Source organism: Protopterus annectens, chromosome 9.part0 (assembly GCF_019279795.1).
Source record: "Protopterus annectens isolate FY-2018-M chromosome 9.part0, PAN1.0, whole genome shotgun sequence".
NCBI lineage: Eukaryota > Metazoa > Chordata > Ceratodontiformes > Protopteridae > Protopterus > Protopterus annectens.
Window position 1 is genome coordinate 1603742160 of NC_056743.1, and position 23404 is coordinate 1603765563.

Consider the following 23404-nt stretch of genomic DNA (forward strand, 5'->3'; position numbering starts at 1 on the left):
ATTTATTGCATTAACCAGATCCATGTGTTATTACATTTGTCTGGGTTTATTGGTTTATTTATTAATGCTAGAGTACTATTTCCCAATAACTTCAGTAGGCTATGCTGACTGCTTTCCTTTCTGCTGACCAGGACTTTAAGCAGTTCACTTAGTCATTTATAAATGCAGATCTTATGGGTGCCTTTGTAGTCTAGCTGTGAGGTAATTTGTACCTAATTTTGCTTTCTACTCAGATATTCTTCGTGTTTCACTGCTGCAGTCCTAACCATTGGGGTTATCCATGATTTGGTAGCCCTCAGTCAGTCCGAATACCAGAGTCAAGGTTTTGTACGTCAGCTGCTGTCACTTGCTGGCTGACGTCAGGTCATCCGAGCTATAAAGGAGAGCAGGCAATGCCACTACCTCAGTCTTTCTTGCCATGGAGCCCATAGCAGAAGCAATTCACAACAGTGCCGATCGTCTGTTTCCAGATTTCGAACTTCAGCTGAAAATGTCTAAAGCTAAGTATCCCACTGGGGATCCTTCCTTTTTCTTGCACTAACCGATGTGCAAAAAAGTCAATAACTGTCTCGCCTGTGGAAAGAAAATACCACACCAAGACTTCCATTCTTACTGTGTCACTTCCTTAGGCCCAGATCACGACCTACCCCACTGTCAGTTCTGTGTCCTCTTTAACGCTAGAACTATTCATCGTAGAGCTCTGTCTGTAGCCAGATATTTTCGTCTTCTGTCTCCAATTACCAATATAGTGTCCATCATTCAGCAAACCACAGATCTTCTGAAAAAATGTAAAGGTAAGGATAGAGACAGACTGCATAAGGCCAAGCCTTCTGATGACACCACCATTAAAAGGGTAGTCCATTCTTCGGAATTCAGTGAGGCGCTTTTGCAGCCCCTGACGCCCGACTCAATTACTTTGCAGGCCTCTACTGAGACCCTTTCGGAGTCCTGTATGCCACAGAAACCTGCATCATCTAACAAGCCTTCGGCTGCCTCTGCCTCAGTTGGGTCTGGAGTCGCTACGCAGGCACCAGCTTCCGGGGATACAGCTCACACTTCGGAATTCACTTCAAGGCCTTCGCCCTCTCTTCTGACTAACACACCGATAGCACCGAGGGATACTCTTCAGGCCAAACTTAGAGCTACTCCAAAGAAAACAGCAAAAAGTCTCCATTCCACTACTCCTCCCCCTCCTCAAACTAGAATGCTTAAAATGGCAGAGGATCTCATCATTTTCATCCAGGGTAATCAGACCACACCAGCCAAAAGGAGAAGGGATCCTGGATCCTTCTCCAGACATCCAATCGAATTTAGACTCAGAGAGATCTGACTCCTCTGTTTTTGAAGAGGAAAGTCCTCTTACTGCCTATGAAGACTCAGATGCAGCAGAATCTATTCCTTCTGCATCACCTCTGGAGGACTTTTCCTTTGGGGAAACCCTCCACACCCTCAGGGAACACTTCCAATGGGAATCAATGGAGTTCCCTCAATCCAAGAAAAGAACTAAGAGAGATTCTGGACCTACCCCAGCACAGGCCTCTGGCCATCCCACCCATCTTGTAAGTGGTAGATGATGTTTACCAAGCATCCAGCCTTACCCCTGACACCCTTCCACCTGCCCCCAGAAAACCTGACCGGTACTGCAGGGTACCTGACTCACATAAATTCCTCTACAGAAATCCTATAGCAGATCCAGAGTTGATTACTCAGGGACCTAAGGGAGATAAGGCTACCTCTGCAAAGAATCCTACTCCCTCAGACAAAGAATCCAGGGCCCTGTACAGATGGGGTAAAAAAGTATATACCTCTGCAACTTTAACTATAAGGGCTCTCAACTATCAGTTCCATATGTTAAAATATCAACAACACATTCTGGAACTTTTGAAACAGAAAATGTCTGCTTTTCCAGATTTTGCCAACAATAAAGAGATAGCAGAATTACTGCACTCTTCATCTCAGGTGGCAAAGCACTCCTTGCACTGTGGATTTGACACCCTAGAAGCTTCTAGCAAGGCAGCAGTGACAGGATCTGTTATCAGAAAACATGCAAGCCTGAAGGAACAACCTATCCATGATCATGTCAAAGTTAAAATCATGGATGCACCTCTTGACAAAGACTGCTTGTTCGGACAGAAAACTGAAAAGGTACTTAAAAAGATGGAAGACAAAGCAAAATCGATGCAGACTGTTTAAGATTTTCTCCAAGTACAACCTCCTAGGTTCAGCAGAAATTTTCCCTCTAAACACTGGTCCTTTCCTGCACCAAACAGGCAGGCATAAGGCAAAACCGTAGGGACAGACCCACCAGGACTCAAACTCAGGGCCACCAAAGAACAAAACAGTGCCCCCCCCCCTCAAACACTAGAGCAGGGAGTTCAAAAGCAACCCTGTATGGAAAAAAACTCTCAGTGACTACCTTTCCCATCTCTACCTGCCTCCACCACACCAAACGCTAGGAGGAAGGCTACCTCTGTTCAGAGAAAACTGGAACTCTATAACAAAAGATCAATGGGCCTTAAAAATCATTGCCCAGGGTTACAAATTCAATTTCCAAGAACTAGCACCTCCAAGAGGGTACCCAGCTCTACCTCCAAAACCAGTGGGCAGAAGCACTACAACAAGTGCAAAACCTAATACCACTAGGGGCAGTAGAACCTGTACCTCCAGAACAAGTTGCAAAAGGATTCTATTCCAGACTATTCCTTGTTCCCAGGAAAGAGGGGACTTGGCGTCCCAACCTGGACCTATCCTTTCTCAATAAATTCCTGGTAATCCCAAAATTCAAAATGCTTACCTTACAATAGCTGCACCCAGACTGTCAGACACTCAAGCTCTCAGCATGGCTTATTCTACCAAAACCAACAAGGAATCTATGCTAAGCAAGTAAGTCCTTGACATCATCACAGAAGTCAGAAGGCCCAGCACCAGAAAATCTTACGCTGGAAAATGGAAAAGATTCTGCTCCTGGAGCCAGTCCAAGTGGGCAGACATACATCTGCCCTCCATTCCTCTTATTCTAGATTATCTTGCTGAGCTTCTTAATAAGGGTCTCTCCTTCTCCTCCATAAAGATCCATGCCTCTGCCATCTCGGCACACTTTGATACAGAACAGCCATTGTTCTCCCACCCTCTTATCAAACAATTCCTTAGAGGAGCCTCTAATATCAGGCCTCCCAGAAGACAGCCCTCCCCAGTCTGGGACCTGAACTATGTTTTAGAAAAGCTTACTCTGCCTCCCTTCGAGCCTGCAGCATCCTCAGAACTAAAGTACCTCTCTTGGAAGACTGCCTTTCTCCTGGCTATTACTTCAGCCAGAAGTGTGTCAGAGCTTCAAGCCTTAATGGCCATTGAGCCATTTATCATCTTCCATGCAGGCAGGGTCTCCCTGAGAGCCAACCTCTCCTTCATGCCAAAGGTGGTTTCGGATGTTACCCTCATCCAGGCCATCCACCTCCCCACCTTCTTCCCTAACCCTCAGAACAAGGGGGAAAAGATACTGCATTCTTTGAATGTGCACAGGCAACTTGGATTTTACCTAGATCGTACAAAGACATTCAGGAAAACTGACCAGCTCTTGATCAGCTTTAAAACAGGGGCACAGGGGAAACCAATATCCAAACTGACTATTTCCAAATGGATAGCACATTGCATCCAATTTTGCTACTCCTTGCATGGAAAACCACTCCCTAGGACCATCAGAACCCATTCCACTAGGGCAATCTCTACTTCCACAGCATTCCTTAGGGGTGCCCACCAAGGACATCCTGGAAGCTGCCACATGGACTTCAGTCCACACCTTCACCAAACATTACCATCTGAACCTATTCTCAAAATCTAGGGCTGGGTTTGCCTCTGCAATTCTGCAGGGCATGCTCACCCAATCTTAAGTTTCTATTAATCTTCCACCCTTTTCCTCAGCTTTGGGAATTTTCCCAATGGTTAGGACTGCAGCAGTGAAACACAAAGAACATAGTACAGTTGTGTACACGTAACATAAATGTAGATGTTGGAGTGTGTTCACTGCTGCAGTCATGCTTTCCCTCCCTCCTTCCCCTGATATCTGCTTTTCTTAGAGAGACACATATTTCTATGGGGGTATCTGACCCCAGGACTACTAATAATTATTAAAATTGGACTTCTTGGGTTGGTTAAGGCAAGAAAAACTGAGGTAATGGCATCGACTGCTCGCCTTTATAGCTCGGACAACCTGACATCAGCCAGAAAGTGACAGCAGCCAGTGCACAAAACCTTGACTATGGTATTTGGACCGACTGAGGGCTACCACAGCATGGATAACCCCAATGGTTAGGACTGCAGCAGTGAACACACTCGAACATCTACATTTATGGTGAGATTACACAACTGTACTTTATTTTTGTTAGTTTAAATAGGACTGGGTCCATTTTGTATATTAAAAAGAACTGGGGTTATTTTGTCAATAATGCTGTTTTTCTAAATTTATGTCACTTTTAGGAAACTAACTCCTTGAAAGTAGTATGACTGCTCGCACGTCATAAAATGAAACTTCCTTCAACAATACATTAGAAATACAGAAAATAAAGGCACCCTTATCCCCTTTACTCTACACCAGATTAATATATACTAACTCTGAGACTACAAAACGGTGGAAAAATAAAAACTCACTTAACCCCACTCTCTGCCAGTCTCACACAAACACACCAAACTCTTGTTCATCCACATACTCATGCACACACTTTTGTATGATGATGTCACATTCAAACACACACTTTCTGCACTAGTCTTTCTAAGCTCTTCCAGTTGCATACAACACACATAGATGCAAACACACACACACACACACACACACACACACACACACACACACACACACACACACACACACACACACTCATACTCGGATCTCACCGCCAAAAAGAGTCTTTCTTCCATACACTTTAAAAAAAGATCTCAACCACAAATACAAATTTCAGTCAGCCATACTCACACACAGTGATCCTCCCCTCTAGGTGCTCATACACACTCACACACACACACACACACACACACACACAAAGTATATTTAAGTAAAATGTAATTAAGCAAAATCTAATTATAGTTCTTTACTTGAAAGAACTAATGAATTTTATAAAATTTAAGGCAAAATGTTTTCCTCTCTAATAATAAATGCTTTAGTTTACATTGATCAAACTGAACAAATATTAGATAAAGTCAGTATTATTGCTGTCCTCCAGAATAATATAGTGCTTTAGTCTGCACAGAACAGAACAGGAAAGAAACATGAGATAATATCGGAGAATTTCTGTGCTTTTGTTATAGTTTCATTCTGCAGGTTTAAAGTTACATATGCACTGTGTGTGAGTGTGTGCGTGTGTGTGTGTGTGTGTGTCTGCACGCGCGCACGTGTTTGGTGATTGTAAACACTTGTGGTACCAACAGCATTATTTGACCTGTATCGATTTAACATTTACTTGTCCTTTCTAGGATGATGACTATGATCCAGTTCCTGAAATTCGCCGTGATCATTTTGAAGAAGCAATGAAATTTGCCAGACGCTCAGTTAGTGACAATGACATCAGGAAGTATGAAATGTTTGCCCAGACTTTGCAGCAAAGCCGTGGATTTGGAACCTTCAGGTAAGGAACACAGTATTCATAGAATTCTTATAAAATGTATTTTTATTACCAAGTATACCTAATAAGTGCAACATTGATTATTAATGTAGCTGATACAGAAAAAACAAGTGGCTTTCTTTAAATATATTCACATTTTGCCAGCATAGAAACATTTTAAGGTAAATGGGTGGCCGCGGTGGTGCAGCAGTTAGCGTTGCCACCTCACAGCAAGAGGTTTTCTGTTCAATCCTCGGCTGGGGTGCCTTCTGTGCAGAGTCTGCATGTCCTCCCTGTGGTCGTGTGGGTTTCCTCCGGGTGCTCCGGTTTCCTCCCACATCCCAAAGACATGCTGTAGGTGGATTGAACATTCTAAATTGGCCCTAGGCATGAGTGCATGCATATGTGTGCCTTCTGTGGAAGGCTGGGCGCCAGGCTGGCAACTTGACACTGTAAAACTCCACTGCCAATCATGAGCAGACAGGTGATCTGCTGTGGCAACCCCTAACTGGGAAAAGCCAAAAGAAGAAAAAGAAGAAGAAACATTTTAAGGTAAATGTAAATAGGTTGTTGATTAACTTATTTCCTAGACTTAATAAGTAGTAAGCCACCCATTGCTGTGTACAATGCACAGTGCCTTCAGCTTGCAGAACTGGAAATTCAAGATTACTTGCTGGCTTAGAAGAATGAGGTGCTGGAATCAAACCTGCAGAGAAGAATATTAACAACCACAGATATGAACAGTATACTACAGTGATGGTTGTAAGTGAATATCAGCTAAAGATTCTAATGATGAAGCCAAACTTAGAAAGTGAAAAGGATAGCTTGCTGTGCAACATAAATACATTAAATGATTTAGTTTCACCTTATTTTATTTTACTGGGCTTAGAGATCATTGTAGGTGATCATTGCAGCCCTGAAATAAAAAAAGATGATTTCTTCTTGAAAGGAAAGTTATGACAAGGCTCGATAAAACTTTAAAGAGCAAAGATATCACATCATCAACAAATGTCTTTAACATCAAAGCTATAGTTTTCCTAGTAATAATCCAAAAGAAGAGAAGAATGCCAGCAACTAGGATGAACGGCTTCTTTATGAAGCTCACAGCAGTAAACCAAATAGCGTAAAACAAAAACAAATGATCCGAAATACGGCTAGGGTAAAAATTTTAATATCTGGTTAGCACTTTCACAAGTACGCTACTTGCTTCTTCAGACCAAATGAGTACAAAATAAAGCACATATTTTATAGGCTTCAAATTTCAAAGAACCAATAAAATCAATGTATACTTTAACAAGATTGTTACATCACAGTTACCATGTAACCAAATACAGTAGATCATAAAGGTACATACTCTTCTATACTATATAATGCTAAATCCTGAAAACACATAACTAGGAAACAATGTAGTGCGATCGATAAAATATCAAATATAAACTTAAAACATATCTGCTTTAGATGCTGCCATATGCTTGAATATAAACTAATATATATACTAGTATAAAACATAAACAATTTGTACTCAGTAGCCTATATAAAAACACAGACTTAACTTTAAACAATTTTTAAAAAACATTTCAAATTTTCCAGAGGTATGCAGAACTTGTATAGACTTACTATCCATTTAGACAACTCACATATCATCCTTGAAAGCAAACTTTAAATACTATTAATTTATTTAATGAAGTATGAACATTATAATACATAAAACTGCACCTGCAATGTGTGCGATGGCATCGTATCTTCTAAAAGCTAAATTACTGCATACTAAGCGTATTAAAATATACCATTTAACAGAAATCCTTTTAATGACACTTTCTAATGTGAACGATATAGGACTCAATCACATAGCCTATTGAAGCTATCTGTACAATAATGAATAGATATAAGAATGCTGCATTCTTATAAAATGAATGAACATGAACTAATGTATCTGCAATTAATACAGTTATTAACATGTATAGAGAAGGCTTTTATGACACAGACTATTTGTGTTAACTCGAGTCACAGAAATAAAGAACCATATTGAAAAAACACCTGTGAAAATCATTAGGATACAGCTTCAAAATATAAAAATGAACCGGAACTACAGACTATCTGAATAATCATCTAACTTTTAAGGATGGTTTCAAAGGCACCCTTTGTTAGTGTCCGTCTGGAACCCAATAATCCATTTAGCTTCATGTAGCTCAGTGATGTTTCTAACATCACCTAAATGCTGGCTCACATAAATGGCTTCAATGGCTATAAACTTAAATGAATGGTGTTCTGATGTAGTCAAAACATGTTTTGCTAAGCCATTGGTATGCGACTTAATTATGACGCTATGAAGATGTTCGCACTACATTAATTCCACAATACTCAAAACAAGACCAGAAATGTAAAATCCACAACAGAGGGGATGGCAAACTAGGATTCTAGATGAAGCTGTATACTTCATTACCATTTTTTACATTAGGGAAATGCAAGCTGTTATTAAGCTCTTACAGGGGTCATTGCTCGGTCTACCCCTCTTTACTATATAACTGACAGCACAGACCAAAGTAAAAGAAAAAAAACACAAAGGCGCATTTCCTTATAAATGATACTAAAATTTATAACAGAACTGATACAGTACAGAGTAACAAGGATGACAGAGAAGACTGAAAAACAGTTGCTTGGCCTGCAGCAACAGACGTCCACACAGAAGTGAATTAGCCATCCACCTCAATGGGAATCCGAAAACCCAGTTAATTCTTCAGGAAACTTTGAGCTTAAGAGCAATAAAAGCATTAAACTCATTCCTTTAAACAAGTCCCCCTTCCCCCTTAATACCACAGTGTAAACTGAGACTGTGCTGCCTTAGAACTGAAACTTAAAAGCTAGAGACAAATTAAAATATATAATATAAGAACAGCTTATTAAGGCTTACCTACTAATCCAAACTTTATTAATTAAGAAACCAACTCACTAACAAAATGACTAATTAACTAACAAAAAGACCTACCTCTAGACATCTATCAGAATAAATATTAGTAACTTATACACTGAAACACTTTTAACAAAGATCGCTTTTGTATCAAATAATTGCTTCATCAGATTTGTGTGTAAAAAACATATCATAATATAAAAGAACATCTATATAAATCTACAAGTGAACATCTAAGTAGGCTGAAAACCATAGCTATAATTGCCAAGATGGAAATACAGTGAAAAATGTTAGAAATAAATAGTGAAAAAAATGTTAAAATAAAACATTAAGGCCCTGGGGATCTGTTCAAGTGTGGCTTCTAACTAAGAAAGCATTTAGTTTAAATGAGTAAAAGTCAGTTATTTTCACTGTAAAATATTGACAGTGGTTGATATTTGTTTATAACAATATTAGCATGTATAATATTAGTGTGTAATGTCAGCATTAATCAGTCCCATATCAGAATTTTAATAGTCAGTCTTGTGAGGGTCAACATGTTGAAATGTCAACATTTTTAATTATACTCCTTCAAAAATATCTCCTCACATTACCCACCAGTCTCACCTGTCACACTGCCTTCCCACCAATAAAGTCCTTCTTCTTTTGCCAACATCCCTGTTCCTTACCTACCTCCTTCTGGGACAGTCTGCCCCAACCATTTATGTCCTTTCATCTGCATCTTTAAGCTCCTGTAAGCATACTATCTCTAATCCTTCTCCCAGAGTTCTTCTCAAAACCCATTCCATCTTTACTGAGTTACTGACACCCCCCCCCACATTCTAACTACCCACCCTCCAGTCCCTGAACCTACTTCTGCTCCTCAGGAGTTGGACCCCAGAGGTCTTTAGACATGCCACATGGTTGCACCAATGCTCCCACACACTGGACAAGATAGGCCAAAGTCTCTGCCTGTCTTCTACTTTAACAGCCACTTGAGTAATGCTCCCCAGAAATTTTCTTCCACCTTCTGATCTTGTTCATTATATCCTGTTACCATCACCCTACCACCCCCAGCCCAGCATCCACTCCACCTTGAATATTGCTGTGTTCTTCTACCTTTATGACCTGCATTTTATCATCTTACTCTTCCAAGCTTGCCTTTTTTACCCCTGTAATTACACAACTGTGCAGTAGACTGGCCAGCTGTTAAAAAAGTATACTTTAACTTATGTACTATACAATTTAACTATGTTAAGGGCAGCCGCGGTGGTGCAGAGGTTAGTGTTGCCACCTCACAGCAAGAGGCTCAGTGGTTTGATCCTCTGTTGGGGTGCCTTCTGTGTGGAGTCTGCATGTCCTCCCTGTGGTCGCATGGGTTTCCTCCAGGTGCTCCGGTTTCCTCCCACATCCCAAAGACATACTGTAGGTGGATTGGACACTCTAAATTGGCCCTAGGTGTGAATGTGTGCATGTGTTTGCCTTCTGTGGAAAGTTGGGTATCAGGCTAGCAACACAACACTGTAGAACTCCACTGCTAATCATGAGGGGACAGGTGATCCGCTGTGGCGACCCCTAACCGGGAAAAGCCGAAAGAAGAAAAAGACTATGCAATTTAACTATGTTGTAAACAATGGCATATTATCTCCAAACTATTCCTAAATATAAAAACCCTCTCAATCTACAAATATTCCAAAATATATTTCAATTATATTAGTATACTTTGTTCTTTAAAAGCTGTAAAAAAGATGAATCCTCCCCATATTAATTCACGTACCAGGACTTACTAGGCTCACCTATGTAACCCATTAAATTTTACAATGCATTCTTTAACAGTTATCAGTAAATTAAATAAAAATAAATTACAGAACATTTAGCACATTGCTTTCACTTCCTACATATGTTATATACATACAGGGTTTAGATTAGAGTTACTTCAATCTAGACCTAAAAGTTTATCTCTTTAGCTAAAAAGTTTTGATGATATGCACTGTTCTCTGCACTAGATATTAGAAATGATATCATACATATCTGAATTATAATCATAAATCTTACGTAAAAGGAATTGAATTGAATTGCCTGTAGCATGTATCACTCAGCTGCCCACAATGGCTCTAACCCTCCCCCTTCCCTCTTATTGAATTTTAAATCACTAAACACGTATACCACTCCATAATATTTTCCATAGCATATAGGTACAACCTTTGGTAACCCACCGGACCAGTGCTAGAGGTTCCTTCCACTTTCCCATCTTACATAATTTGAAAGTTTTACTTAGCTTCAAGTTTCAACAACCATTGCTAATACCTCTTTCCTTACTTTTCATCTGCTTTTTGTTCCTTCTTCTCCACCAAACATCTTCATACTCCGTATTCACTCATCATCTCTTCTCTTCCCCCATGAAGCCCTTGCTTTTTCTCACCTGGAGAAGATATAAAGAATAAAACAGGTACATGGTAAAGCACTGTTCTCCTAGATCGCCCCACACAAAGTTTTAAATTTCTGGGCTCAACTGCCATGTTTAGCCCAACTTGCAAGGTCAAAACCTAGTGTGTTTGTCATAAACCAACTTCTAATTCTTGGGTCTTTTCTATCTGCCTGGTTTTCATCTGCCTGCATCTTCTTTCTGAACAATAAAAACACGAAAAAAGCTGAAACTTAAAAGAAACTTGTTTAGTTTTTTTTTTTTTTTTTTTGGTCACTGTATCTTCCTTCTCCCAATCCTCCACTTCTGATACATGTTGTTCACCTTCTCCTCCATATCACTCCTCTGTTCTGCCACTTCTTCCTCTCTCATTTCGCTTGAACCATTTTCTTTTTGTTTTGGGTGTCTTTAAAGTTGACCTATTTGTATAGTCTCCCCTCCTCTGTACTCCTTGTGTTTCTTTTGCATGGGTACTATATACCATCATACTTGTTCTTGTTAAAGTATGCACTGGAAACACAGGCATGCCATCCTCTTCTCTGCTTTCCATGGAACTTTATTTTCCATTCCACCTCCCATCACTCTTTCTGGGTGCCTGTCACTGCCCCTTTTATCAACTCAAGTGCACCACTTGTTGCTGCAACACTACATACCTCCACACTCCTCCTCCTCTTCCTCCGTGTTCTACCTTCAGTGGTGTACCTCTACTTCCTCTGTCTTAAAGTACTCTCACCATTTATCTTCTGCTCTCAATCTCTACATAAGATATGATAGCTTGTTGTTTAGAGGTTAACAATATGGCATCTCCTGAAATTTGGTTCTAATAATTTCAGGCTATAACAGCCTTCTCTCCATCCCTTCTGCATCAGATGCCATAACTCTATCCTCATCTCAACTCTGTATTAGTGTGCCAGGCCTGAAAAATCCCTCAGTACTCTTGACTCCTTTAAGTCTCATGTTAACAGAACCCTCTTAGATGTTGCTTGCCTTTAGAGACACTCTTTAGTTTGGTGGCACTGCATGTTAACAATAGCATGTCTCCTTCTAGTGCATGGGTTATTGGGCTTTCCCTCCCTGTACACTCTTCCCATTTCTGGGACCCAGCTTCCAATCTCCTTCACTAAATCTATGACCGAGGCTTGTACAACTTTTATATATTCCCCCTCCACCCCTTCCTCCCCTCTGGAAATTATCTCTTCATGCTGTTCTCCAGCACGTCTGTTTTTATGCTTATTTTGTCCACCTTGAATTTAATTTCCTTTAGCTCATTTAAGTACCTCCACTTCTTCCATCAGCTTATCTAACTTTGGTTCCTGCTGCAGTATATTTTGCTCAAGCTACCCTGTTTCCTTTTCACAGATCCCACAACTGCTTGCATTGCCCACTACAAAAGCACTGAGATTCTTTAACATCTCACTATATCTGTCTTCTTGATTGGCTATATTGTCCTCCACTTCTTCACTTTAGTCCTAACGCAGCTATCTAGTAAATACATAGCTCTGTTTTGCTTAGGCTTCCATGTGTGGTCCGGCCCTTCTAACACTTACAAGGTCTGCATTGCTCTTATCTTTCCTCTTCTTTCTGCCACACCTAACCCCAGTGATATACGTTGTTATTTATTTAGTTTCTCAGATGAAAGCAGACTCCATGCTCTTAGACTACTCAGGGATCACTGTGTACGCACTTGCTTCCCCTGTAGGTGCTTATGTAGTTTTTTACTCTTCCTCACCATCCAACAAATTTAAAAAATGAGCACACGTATACCCTTGCTTTCTACTCCATTACTACTTGACTACACAATTTTGTTTACTGTGGGTAAGTATCGTTATACATTGCTACTCTGTCAACTACACCAGCTATCAGCTGCCAGCTACAACTGCACCCTCCACCATGAGCCATTAAACCAAACACCCATGTACCTCATTTCTGCCTTATAGCTCATCTCCAGCACCTACCACTTTATTTTATTCATATACAACTGGTTACACACACACAAACACACACACACACACACACACACACACACACACACACACACACACTTTTATTTTGAGCAGAAACTGCACCATTTTATTGCATTAATCCACTCTTGAATACACAGCCTGATGTGAGATTCTTTCTTAAGTGTCCATATTACTCAGAATCACCACAGCACCACAAGTCTGGTACTAGAGCTTATCAAAATACTTCAGCAGTTAAAATACTAAAAGAAGTCAGTGTGGAGACTGACAGGGAATGCAAGTCTTGCCAAGAGATTCCAACAGTTAAAGTAATATTGTGGAGAAAATCCATAGCTAAGAAAAGACTAAGAGAAATGGGAGCAGAAAGTAAGAAAGAGCTGGATGGATACTTACACAGAGTCTTAAGCTTTTCTGTGCTACAACAAAGCAGAGAGGCTGCCAGAAGCAGAAGCTGGTATCTAAGGGTAAAGAAAGTAAGACAGTCTCATAAGAGATCTAGGTGTCCTTCCTGATAATTCCTTACCTTTTGCCCATTATCACTCCATGTTAGTTAGGAAAGCCTTTGACCATATCTCCACTGTTGTTTAGGAAGCCTTCTATCTAGCTCATGTAATATCAAAAGGCAACTCTTGCACATTTAGAGAAGTCTTAACCCCCTTTACTTCCATCTCCCGCACTAAAGAATGCAATGCCTGTTTTAGTATGTGTTTTCTAAATATATCACTTAGCTTGAAAGACCTGAGAAGTACAGTGAGTGACCTCCTAAATTTTACTTATCTGTACCATACCTCTCAACCTCTTAGTGCAAGAAATCTGGACAAAGTCCCACACAACTGGGGGACAAAGGCCCAAAAATTGGGACATATTTTAAATATTGCTCTTATAAACTTAGAAAGTTGCTAGAGTGACAGGGTTTGTTTTAACATACATTCTCTGAAGGATCTGAAGTCTGAAACTCAAAATGTATGTTTTTACATAGTGACTTCAATCCTCAGATCATTCCCCTGATTTGCCAGAAAACTACAGATTTTATGAGGAACAGACCAAAAATATGAGCCAAAAATCTGTGAAAATCTGGACAGTTGAGAGGTATGATCAGGACAGACTGGCATCCCTTTCCATATACTCAGTCTTTTTATAGACTCCTCAATTGGGATCTATGTCTAGACTTCAAGCCATGTAAAATCCAACCCTCCTTGACCTTTTCTTTCATAGAACAAATGGTTCCTTAAATACCACATTAAAGAAACTAAACCTTCATCAACAGATAAAACATACTCGTGTGATAGATTCATATCCCAATGTATCCTCCACTTCTGGAAAGAAATAGGGTAAGCTGATATAAGGAATCTCTAAGCTCATTCTGAAGTACAGGCTAACACAGAAGGTCTTTGGCTAACAAAGTTTGCAGATGACTGCAAACTAGGAGCTATAATCGAAACTCCTAACAATGTGGACATACTACAAAAGGGCCTCACTGAGACAGATGCCTGGTGTAAAAGCCATGGCCTGAAGCTCAATGCCAAAAAGTATGTTGTCATCCCCTTTGGTAAAAACTCTGTACCCATGAACTACCACATAGCTGGTAGTCTACTTAACGCCAAAAATGTGATAAGAGACCTTGGGACACAGGTGGACAGTAGTCTCTCTTTTGATAATCACATCGCCACAGTGGTCAGGAAATACTTCTACGTGGCTCACCTCATCACAAAAGGTTTCTCATCCAGAAAAAAAGAGGGCATTGTTCCCCTCTGCTCATCACTCATTAGACCCATTATAGAGTACAATGCCCCTTTTGGTATATACCTCACAAGATATCTACAACAACTGGAAAGGCCACAGAAATACATCACAAAGAGGATTACTGGCCTCAAACAGATGCCCTACGCAGACCGTCTCAAAAAACTCCAGCTTTACTCCATCGCATATCGCCTACTCAGAGGCGATCTCTGCCTAACATACAAAGCTATGTTAAACCCAGAGCTGTTGGACATGCTCCACTTAAGAAATCCCAATCCCTCCGAGGTACACGCTCTAGGGACCTAAACCTTGTCACCACAATAAACAGAACATGCTGGAGGGATAGATTCCTGTCCCAGAGACTTCCCATACTCTGGAACAGACTACCTATCTATGTCAAACAGAGCTCCTCATTAGAACTCTTCAAGAAAAATCTTGATGATTGGATGGGAGATAGGAAATTCACCCCAGGGATCACTTCTGTGGCTCTGCTCGACAGGGGCACAGGAAAATATTTATTTGGGGGGTGAAAGCCAGGTTATATTTTTGGCTAGGCTTATATAGGCCCTAGGGCCAATAGCCTACTACCTACCTATGAACCTATGAACCTATTCAGCCCTGCTTTGCAAAATGTTCTAAGGGATTCTCTAACCTCTCATCCAGTTTTGGCAAAAAACAAAATAAACAGTCTCAGCAAAATGCTTGTAAACAGACTTTTAAGAAGAGATGACAAGGAGGTTCCAAAAAGTATTCAGGACCGCCTACAAAGCCAAGGACAGCCCAATAAGTCAGAATGACTATTTAAGGGACCTTGTCTCCTCCTCCCATCCTGGCAGTCCCTTTTCCCTTCCAGAAAGTCTGAATATCTACTTTGCTCTTTGGCAGTTTCTTTTTTCAGACAAATGGTTTCTGAAGATCTTTTTATCAAGGTTACAGATGCCAGTGGGAGGAAATTCCTTCTTTTAGGGGGTGATTCCTCATCCAGCAGAACAGACTCTTCAATTTCCCCCATTCTTCAGCATTTGTTGTCAAATGGAGTGATAGAACCAGTTCCTCCTTCCCAGGTTGGAAAAGTTTGTATTCAAGGATGTTTTCAGTGCCAAAGAAAGAAAATACTTGGAGACCATTTCCGGATCTTTCTTTTTTAAACCTGTTTGTGATAGTGCCTACGTTCAAAGTGCTGTCACTTTGCAACCTGTTAACTCTTCTTCCTCATGTATATTTCTTAGCAACACTAGATTTAAAAGATGGTTATCATCACTTCCTATTCATCCAAACTTAAGATATTTGGGGTTTTATTTATTTATTATATGTTTACCTGGTAAGTGGACTGCTCTGTTGACCCTTTTCAGCCACAACCTGAGCTCAAAGAGCAGAAAATACAGTACGGTCTTTCAATCAACAACATTTTATACAAAATCAGAACATAATAATATCGCATGCTGATACGGTAACATCAATATATCCAGAGTGCATTGAAAAAAGATATATACAAAAAGCAAGCTAAGATGTGCATAAAACACAGTGCAGTCATATGTATAATACATAAACTCCTATATACGTATGAAATATTTGTGTATAAGATACCACATTAAGAGGCTAAGAAAAGTTTAACTGTGTTGCAGTATTTATGATATGGAATGATAAGTTACCTAACCATTGTCATGGCTGCATTTGCATTCATTAGATTCAGTAAAAGTGCATCATTGAAGCTTTTAATGGTTTCTAGAATTTTGTTGTCTGTAGGCAGGCGGTTCCAGGTAGCAGATCCGAGTTCAGAGGAGGATTTCTTACCTACAGCAGTTTTAAATGGAGAGTATGGAAGAGTGAAACTTGTCATGTGTAATTTTGAGTACATAAGGGTTGTCTTGTAAAAGTAGTTTAATTCTTAAAGGTGGCAATGACCACGTTTTAGCACCTTATAAGTTAAACTACTTAGAAGAAAAGTGTCCCTTTGAGGCAGTGAAAGCTATTTGAAATGTTTTAGCAAATTGAAGTGATGTGTCTGGGGATTGCTAATAGAATGAATCTGCAGTCTGCATTCTGTGAGTACTATGAGCTGAATGCATAATGAGAAAAGGGAAGACCATATTCAATTTTGGGTATTAAAATATTTTTAGCAATGACTCTGCGAGCAACAGGTACAAAGAGGTGACTGATTTTGTAAAGTAGTTTTAATTAAGCAAGGACTTTATTAGTTACAAAATCTATATATTAGATAAAGGAAAGGGTAGGCTGAGTATTGAGTCTATGTGCCTCTGTTCAGTGACATTTTGGTATTCTGTTCCCATTAAGATCTGCTGAGAGCTCAGAAAGAGGATTGGGCAGTTTCTTGGCTGAGGCTATGACAATTGCATTGGTTTTCCTGGGGTTAATTCGTAGTTTGTTAGCAGTACACCAGATGCATAACTGAGTGAAATTGTCATTTAACTTGGTTTGCAGGTCAGAGTGGCTAATATTGGACTGCAGGAGCAGCATATCATCTGCATACATTATTAATTTGAGATCTGGTAATTCTAGGAGGTGATCCTTAACAAAGAGAGGACAGAAGAATACCTAGCCCAGACCCTTGCATTAAACATGCATTAAGTTTACCAGCAGTAGATGATGAGACATTACTATGGACTTGGAAGGTTCTGTTTTTCAGATAGCTGCGAAACCAACAGATAGTGTTATCTCCAAAGTTGTGACTTTTCAGTTTGTTGAAGAGAAAGTATGGCTGACCATTTCAAAAGCCCTTGTTATTTCAACAGAGACTTGATGTGATATGCCCCTCATTCAGGTTGCAATAAATGGTATCATTGGCCATTACCAAGTAAAGGTACCAAAAGCATTGCAAAAGCCATGTTGTGTATCACATAACAGGCCATAACTGTAGATGCTTGTATAAAAGTTTTCCAGATATTTTTGTAATAGAGCACAGGGTAGAAATAAGTCTGTAATCGTTCAACCCATTAGGAGAAGTGACTTTAGGTAGAAGGATTATAACTGCATGCTTGAATGCTTGTGGGACACTGCCTGAGGTGAGAGAGCGGTAAATATAAGAGAAAAGGGTTTAGAGAATTTTTCAGCTCCAAGCCTTAGGAAGGTGGGATGAAGACTACTGGATTTAGATATTGCATTATTGAGTTTGCGAAGTGGGGACTTGGTCTGTTTTACTGAAATCTCACAGAAGTGAAAAGTTGCTGCATAAGAGGCTAGGGGGTATATATCAGGGAATGAAGATTCTTGTTTTTGTTCTTCGTTGGTGGGGGAGCAAATTACTAGAAAGGCTTTAGGTAAGTCAGTTATGGTGAACTGCAAAAAGTGAGTAGAATCATTAGCAAAGGTGGAATGATTCAATGTTAAGGTTTCACTTTTTGTAGCTGAAGAGTTATTTAATTTCCATTTTAAATGTTTTATTTCTTTCCCAAACTGATTGGGTCTACACAAATTTGCTTTATGTTCCTGTGTAAGGTACAGGGATTTAGCAGTATTTGATGAATTTACTTTTTCTTTCCTTAAACTCTGAAAAGTTTGGTCTAGCTCTGTATTGTTGGTGTTCTTTTTCTATTTCTTCTAGGCTGAATCTCCAGCTTTAATTTTTTTTAATATCCACTGAAATCCATGGGCAACACTGCGATCTAGGCCTTCTTCTTGTAAGGGGGTACAGTGTATCCTAAATTGTGATCAGTTTTGTGTTCAAGAATTCTAAAGCATGGGTGGGTTCAGACATGGCATACAGGAGAGTCCAATCAATAGCACTGAATAAGTATTTGAGATTTGCTAAATTATTAAGCAAAGATTTTCCTTCAGTTATTTGAGGTGCTTTTTTATGTTCTTAATGACCAAATATATTTAATGGCTGAGTAGTCACTCAGAGCATTGGGGAGTATTTCAGTGTGAAGGCACATTTTGCATATTGGTTATTATTAGTTCAAGTGTGGGGCTAGAGACATTTCTTGTATTATTTTGAGTAGGAGCTAGAATTATTTGAGCCAAGCTAAATTGCTGCAACATTTTGATCAGGGAGAGAGTCTTTCCCAGTAGCACTGATATTAAAATATCCAGGAATAACTGTGTTGTTATAACTTTGTTGTTATGTGGGCCTTTACAGAACACATGTTATAAAGTTTTATGTAAAAGGGAGACAGAGGAGGGTGGGGAATATAAACTGCAGCAATCCACATGTGAGTATGCCCACCTAATGTAAGAGGAGAGAGAGAGTCTCCAGTTGGGACTCATGTCATCTACAGTACGAGAATTAGTGTAATCCATAACTGTAATAACAGATAGTCCTTTTGATTACAATTGAAGCAGCACCACCAGATCTAGGACCTGGTCTTTTTGTAATTATATATCTAGTATTTATCCTGTATAAAAGTAGAGGGGCAGCAACCATCCTTCAGCCAGGTTTCTAATATAACATGAATATGGGGATTTCCTGTTACCACCCATGTTTCAAGACTAGCCCAGTTATTATTAAGACTGCATGCTTTAAGGCAAGCAGTTTTATTTCTGCTATGATATGTGATTGGGTTCTGTAACTGGGGCTGAATTGAGGTGGTTCTGGGATTGAGTGAAAATCTCCTAAAGTTCGAGTAGGAGAGAATATCCTTAATTTGTGGGCTGGGGATTGTTGACCTCTATAGGAGTATGAATTGCAATAGAAGTTGTTTCCTAATTAAGTCAGGTTATTGCTAGTGTCAGTCAGTAAACAATGTACTCTTATTTGTCAGTAGTGGGGCTCAGTATGGCTGGAGGGTTCTTGACATGGATGAGAAAGAGACAGGGTATCTGTAAAGAACAGACTGAAGGCTAAGATGACAGACAAAATTGTAAGACATCATGCTAAGGAAAGTGTTGGAAGATTAATAGTTGGCATTATGATTGTGCAAGATGGTTGAGGTTATAACTTGTAAAGATAAGAGACAGAACATTGATGGGAAAATGTCAGTGGTGTAACAGAGAATATAGCAGGGTACATGGAGGGTGAGAGATGTAGTAAAATGGAGAGATAGTGCTGGTAGGAGTCTATGATAAAAAGTACTGTAACAATGCCTTTTTCAATCCTAATAAGAGTAGGTGGAAAGCATACATCTCAATTGTCAGATTTTTGCAGAATGTCCAAATTTTTCCTCATTTTTTTTGTTCTCTTTCTCATAAAATTTGTGTTTTCCTGGGAAAGCACTGAGGATTGAAGTCACCCAATAATAAATAACATTTGAGTTTCAGATTTCATATCCTTCAGAAAATGCATGCTAAGACAAATCTTGTTATTCTAACAACTTTTTTAAGTTTATAAGAGCAATATTTAAAATCTGTCCCTATTTGGTGGGCTTTGTCTTCCAATTATTTCAGGCTCTGTTCAGATTGCTTGGTCTTAGAGGTTGAGAGGTATGATGGAAAGGTGGGTAAAAGAAACACGCTAGCCTAGATTTTGCCAATGCTATAAATCCAATGCATTCCACTCAATTAAAAAGTCAAAGTTCCAGACAGAAGAAGATAATATACTTTGTTATCTACATAGGCTGTGCCAGGAAATGAACTAAAAGTGCAGCCTATATCTGCAACCTAGGCTATGAGTTACAAGTGTAAATGCAATCTACCACCTAGGTTAAGAGTTAAAATGATCAGATAAGTGAATGACCACAACCTACCTGCCACACAGATTGTGTGCATAAGTTAAGTAGCACAGCCTACCTGCCACACACACTGTGTGCATAGGCTAGGTAGTGCAGCCTACCTGCCACCTAGGCTATGTGAATAGGTAAGGAGCACAGTCTGCCTGCTGCCTAGCCTGTTGTAGTAGTACATAGGCCAAAAACAGCTGGGAAGGAAAGGTCAAATAGCACAGCCTACCTGCCACCTAGAATGTGTGCATAGGTTAAATAGCGCAGTCTATCTGCCACTTAGACTGTTGGAGTAGTGGTACAGAGGATGAAATAGCTGGGAATCAAAATAAAGTACAGCCAGTTTACATTTGGACAATGAAGTAAATGTATCTGACAAGAGACTGAGGTTTTCAACCTATCCTGTCTGCCACCTAGGCTTTGTGCAGAGATGTGTACTACAGTCAATCCACCACCTAGAATGTAGGGGTAGAAATGTAGAAGGAAGAGCTTTTAGTTCAGGCAATGGAAGAATGAGAGGAAAGAGGATCTGCCAAAAGTGGAAGATGAACAGCCTATATGCTACGTAGGCTTTGTGCAAAGGTTAACTTGCACACCTTGCTTCTGCCTAGACTGTTGTAATAATTACATGAAGAGTGAAATAATCAGGATATAAGCATAGGTGAAAGGAGAAAAACGTAAGTATAGGCACACGGTGAAAAGAGTAGAGTGAGAGAATGAGGATGTAGTGAAGGAAGTTGTGGGAGAAAAACAGGTCACAGCTTATATGAGACAAGTTCTGTTTAAACAAAATTACTACTATAGTAATGCACTTCAGAAAGCCAGAAATGTATAAAGGAAAAAGCAAATTACATTTAGTGAGAGAAATGTGTAAGTACAAGAGAAAACAAATGTTTACAGCATAGGTGTAAAGAGAGTGAAGACAGAATTTGCCTTGAGAAGAAAATGGATGTGCTTAGGTAAGCCTAGTCCTCTCTTCTTACTCAGTTAATTAAGCAGAAGTGTTGTCACTGACAGGATAATGTTGAGTTTGTCAGAGTGTTAGGTATAGTAAGGAGAGGTGCTGGATGGGATATTAGCTATGAAGTGAAATATAGTGTGTTGCTAAGAGATTCTAGAATTTAATAATATTATACTACCTGGCACCTCGGCGTTCATGAAAATCTACTGCCAATCATTAGCGGACCAGAGTTCCGCTGTGGCGACCCCTAACCGGGAAAAGCCGAAAGACAACAACAACATACTACCTGGTTAGTGGGATCAAGAAATTCTCAGTTGTGAGAGTAAGCTTTGAAGTTTAGATAGAAAGGAGCATAAGTTAGCTGGAGTTAAGATGTCAAGGTTTCTGAGAGGATAAACTGAGTTAGGGTGGGTGTTTAATTCTAAAACAGAAGCTAGGCCTGCTGAATAAGCTTTGTTAAGACCACAAAAATAATCTTATTGGCGGAAGGCCAGCTGAGTGATACAAAAGGAACAGCCGTGTATTTAGTTTTGACTGGTTGATTACCAGTGATGCAGACTGTAGGAGTGGTTAGATAAGTATAAATGTGATGCTATGTACAGTGTGTGGGAAGCAGAGTGAGGTTCCCCTGTGGGTTAGTAGAACACAAAAAACAAATCAGTGAAAATGGCTTAAGAAACTTTAATGACAACAAATGTACTCTGGGAGAAAATGGCTGAAGAGTGCAAAAGATCAGCTAGACAAGTGAAATAAATGAGTGAAAGAAGAAATTACTATCAGGACACATTAATTAGAACAGCATAGGTAGCTGAGTAAGCTAAGACCTACAATCAATGGCAGAAATAAATATTTTTGTAGAAGTTGTGTATCACACTTCTCAGTACAAAGTTTAGCTGGCAGAAAGCATCTGTATGAAAAGACTTAACTTCATTAAAATTGCAGTAGTGTAGCTTTTAACAAGGTTTTCTAAACACTCTGTAGCTGGCACAAAGCACAGTCTGTATTTTTTTGTAATGAAGCAGCAGGAAGAATTTTGGACCTCGGGAACTTGCACTACCTAGCCCCTTAGCTTTCCACTACATACAATTGCAGGGCAGACAGGGAAAAAATAGCAGAGTGCAGGGGAAAGTGGCAGGCATGGGGGAGAGAAAGTGTGCTTTGATCACATTATCAGTTCTCTAGCTTACCTTTTGGACTATCCACTGCAACCAGAGTGCTCACAAAGTGGCTAGCTCCAGTTAGAGCTCACTACAGACTACAGGGCATCCACACTTTTCCATATTTAGATAACTTACTTATCATTGCAGAGTCTTTTTTTGATGTGTCAGATACCTCTTAAATTGGTGAGAGATCTCTTATACAAACTGTGATTTCAAGAAAACATTTAAAAGTATTTTTGACTCTATCATACAGAATTGCGTTCCTGGGGTATAAACTAGACACCTCAGTTCAAAGAGGTTTTCTTCCACAGGAAAAAAAGTAGATCTATATCTAGATCTTTTTTTTAAGGTTTTCCACCCAAGACCTTGGACACTGTGAGAGAATGTCTCACGTTTTTGGTCTCATGGCATTTAAGATTCTCGTGATATCCTTGGCAAGACTTCACATGAGAAAAAATACAATGGTATCTGAAGTCTTTTTGGTCCCAGCATCAATAATATTTTATTTTATCTATTTTTTTTTTTTTTTTCAAATCCGAGTGCTGGCATTTGGCAAAAAGAGAAATAACTTGGTGGAGATAGCAACTTTCCCTAAATCCAGGTCTTGCCTTCTTCTTCACTGTTCCAAAGCAATCAGTCACCACAGTGCCTCAGACTTTGCTTGGGGAGCAGTGCAAGGTCTCTGGGACACCCAGGACAAATGTGAGCACATAAATATGAAACAGATGCTTGCTCTGATCAAAGTGCTCAACTCTCTGAGTCATCTGTGGTCCCCTGGACCTCTTCACATTTTCACAGACAATACCACAATCATGGTACATCAACAAATAAGGGGGAACAAGACCTTACCCCATTTCTAAACTAACCATGTTAGCTTGGGGTATAGCTTCACAGCACAGTCTCACTCTACAGGCATCCTGCATTTCATCAGAGCAAAACTGTTTGCCATTCAAGCTGAACAGGACAAGGGCAGACCCTCACAAATGGAAACTAGATCAGGGGCTCTTCCAAGATCTGATCTAGCTGTGGGACATCTTCAAGTAGAAATATCTGGCTCCTTTCTGAAT

The 23404-nt window shown here is 39.8% G+C and overlaps 1 protein-coding gene across 2 annotated transcripts in view; it reads left to right on the forward strand.

Annotated features, from left to right (window-relative positions):
- LOC122812206 (transitional endoplasmic reticulum ATPase-like) overlaps positions 1-23404 on the forward strand; it is a 530874-nt gene that overhangs the window by 452502 nt on the left and 54968 nt on the right. The window contains exon 17 of one of the 2 annotated variants that reach the window (XM_044084545.1): positions 5464-5615. In XM_044084545.1, coding sequence (XP_043940480.1) covers positions 5464-5615 — 152 coding nt within the window. Of the gene's footprint in view, positions 1-5463; positions 5620-23404 lie in introns of those variants that run through there. The other variant, XM_044084546.1, reaches the window with a different exon arrangement.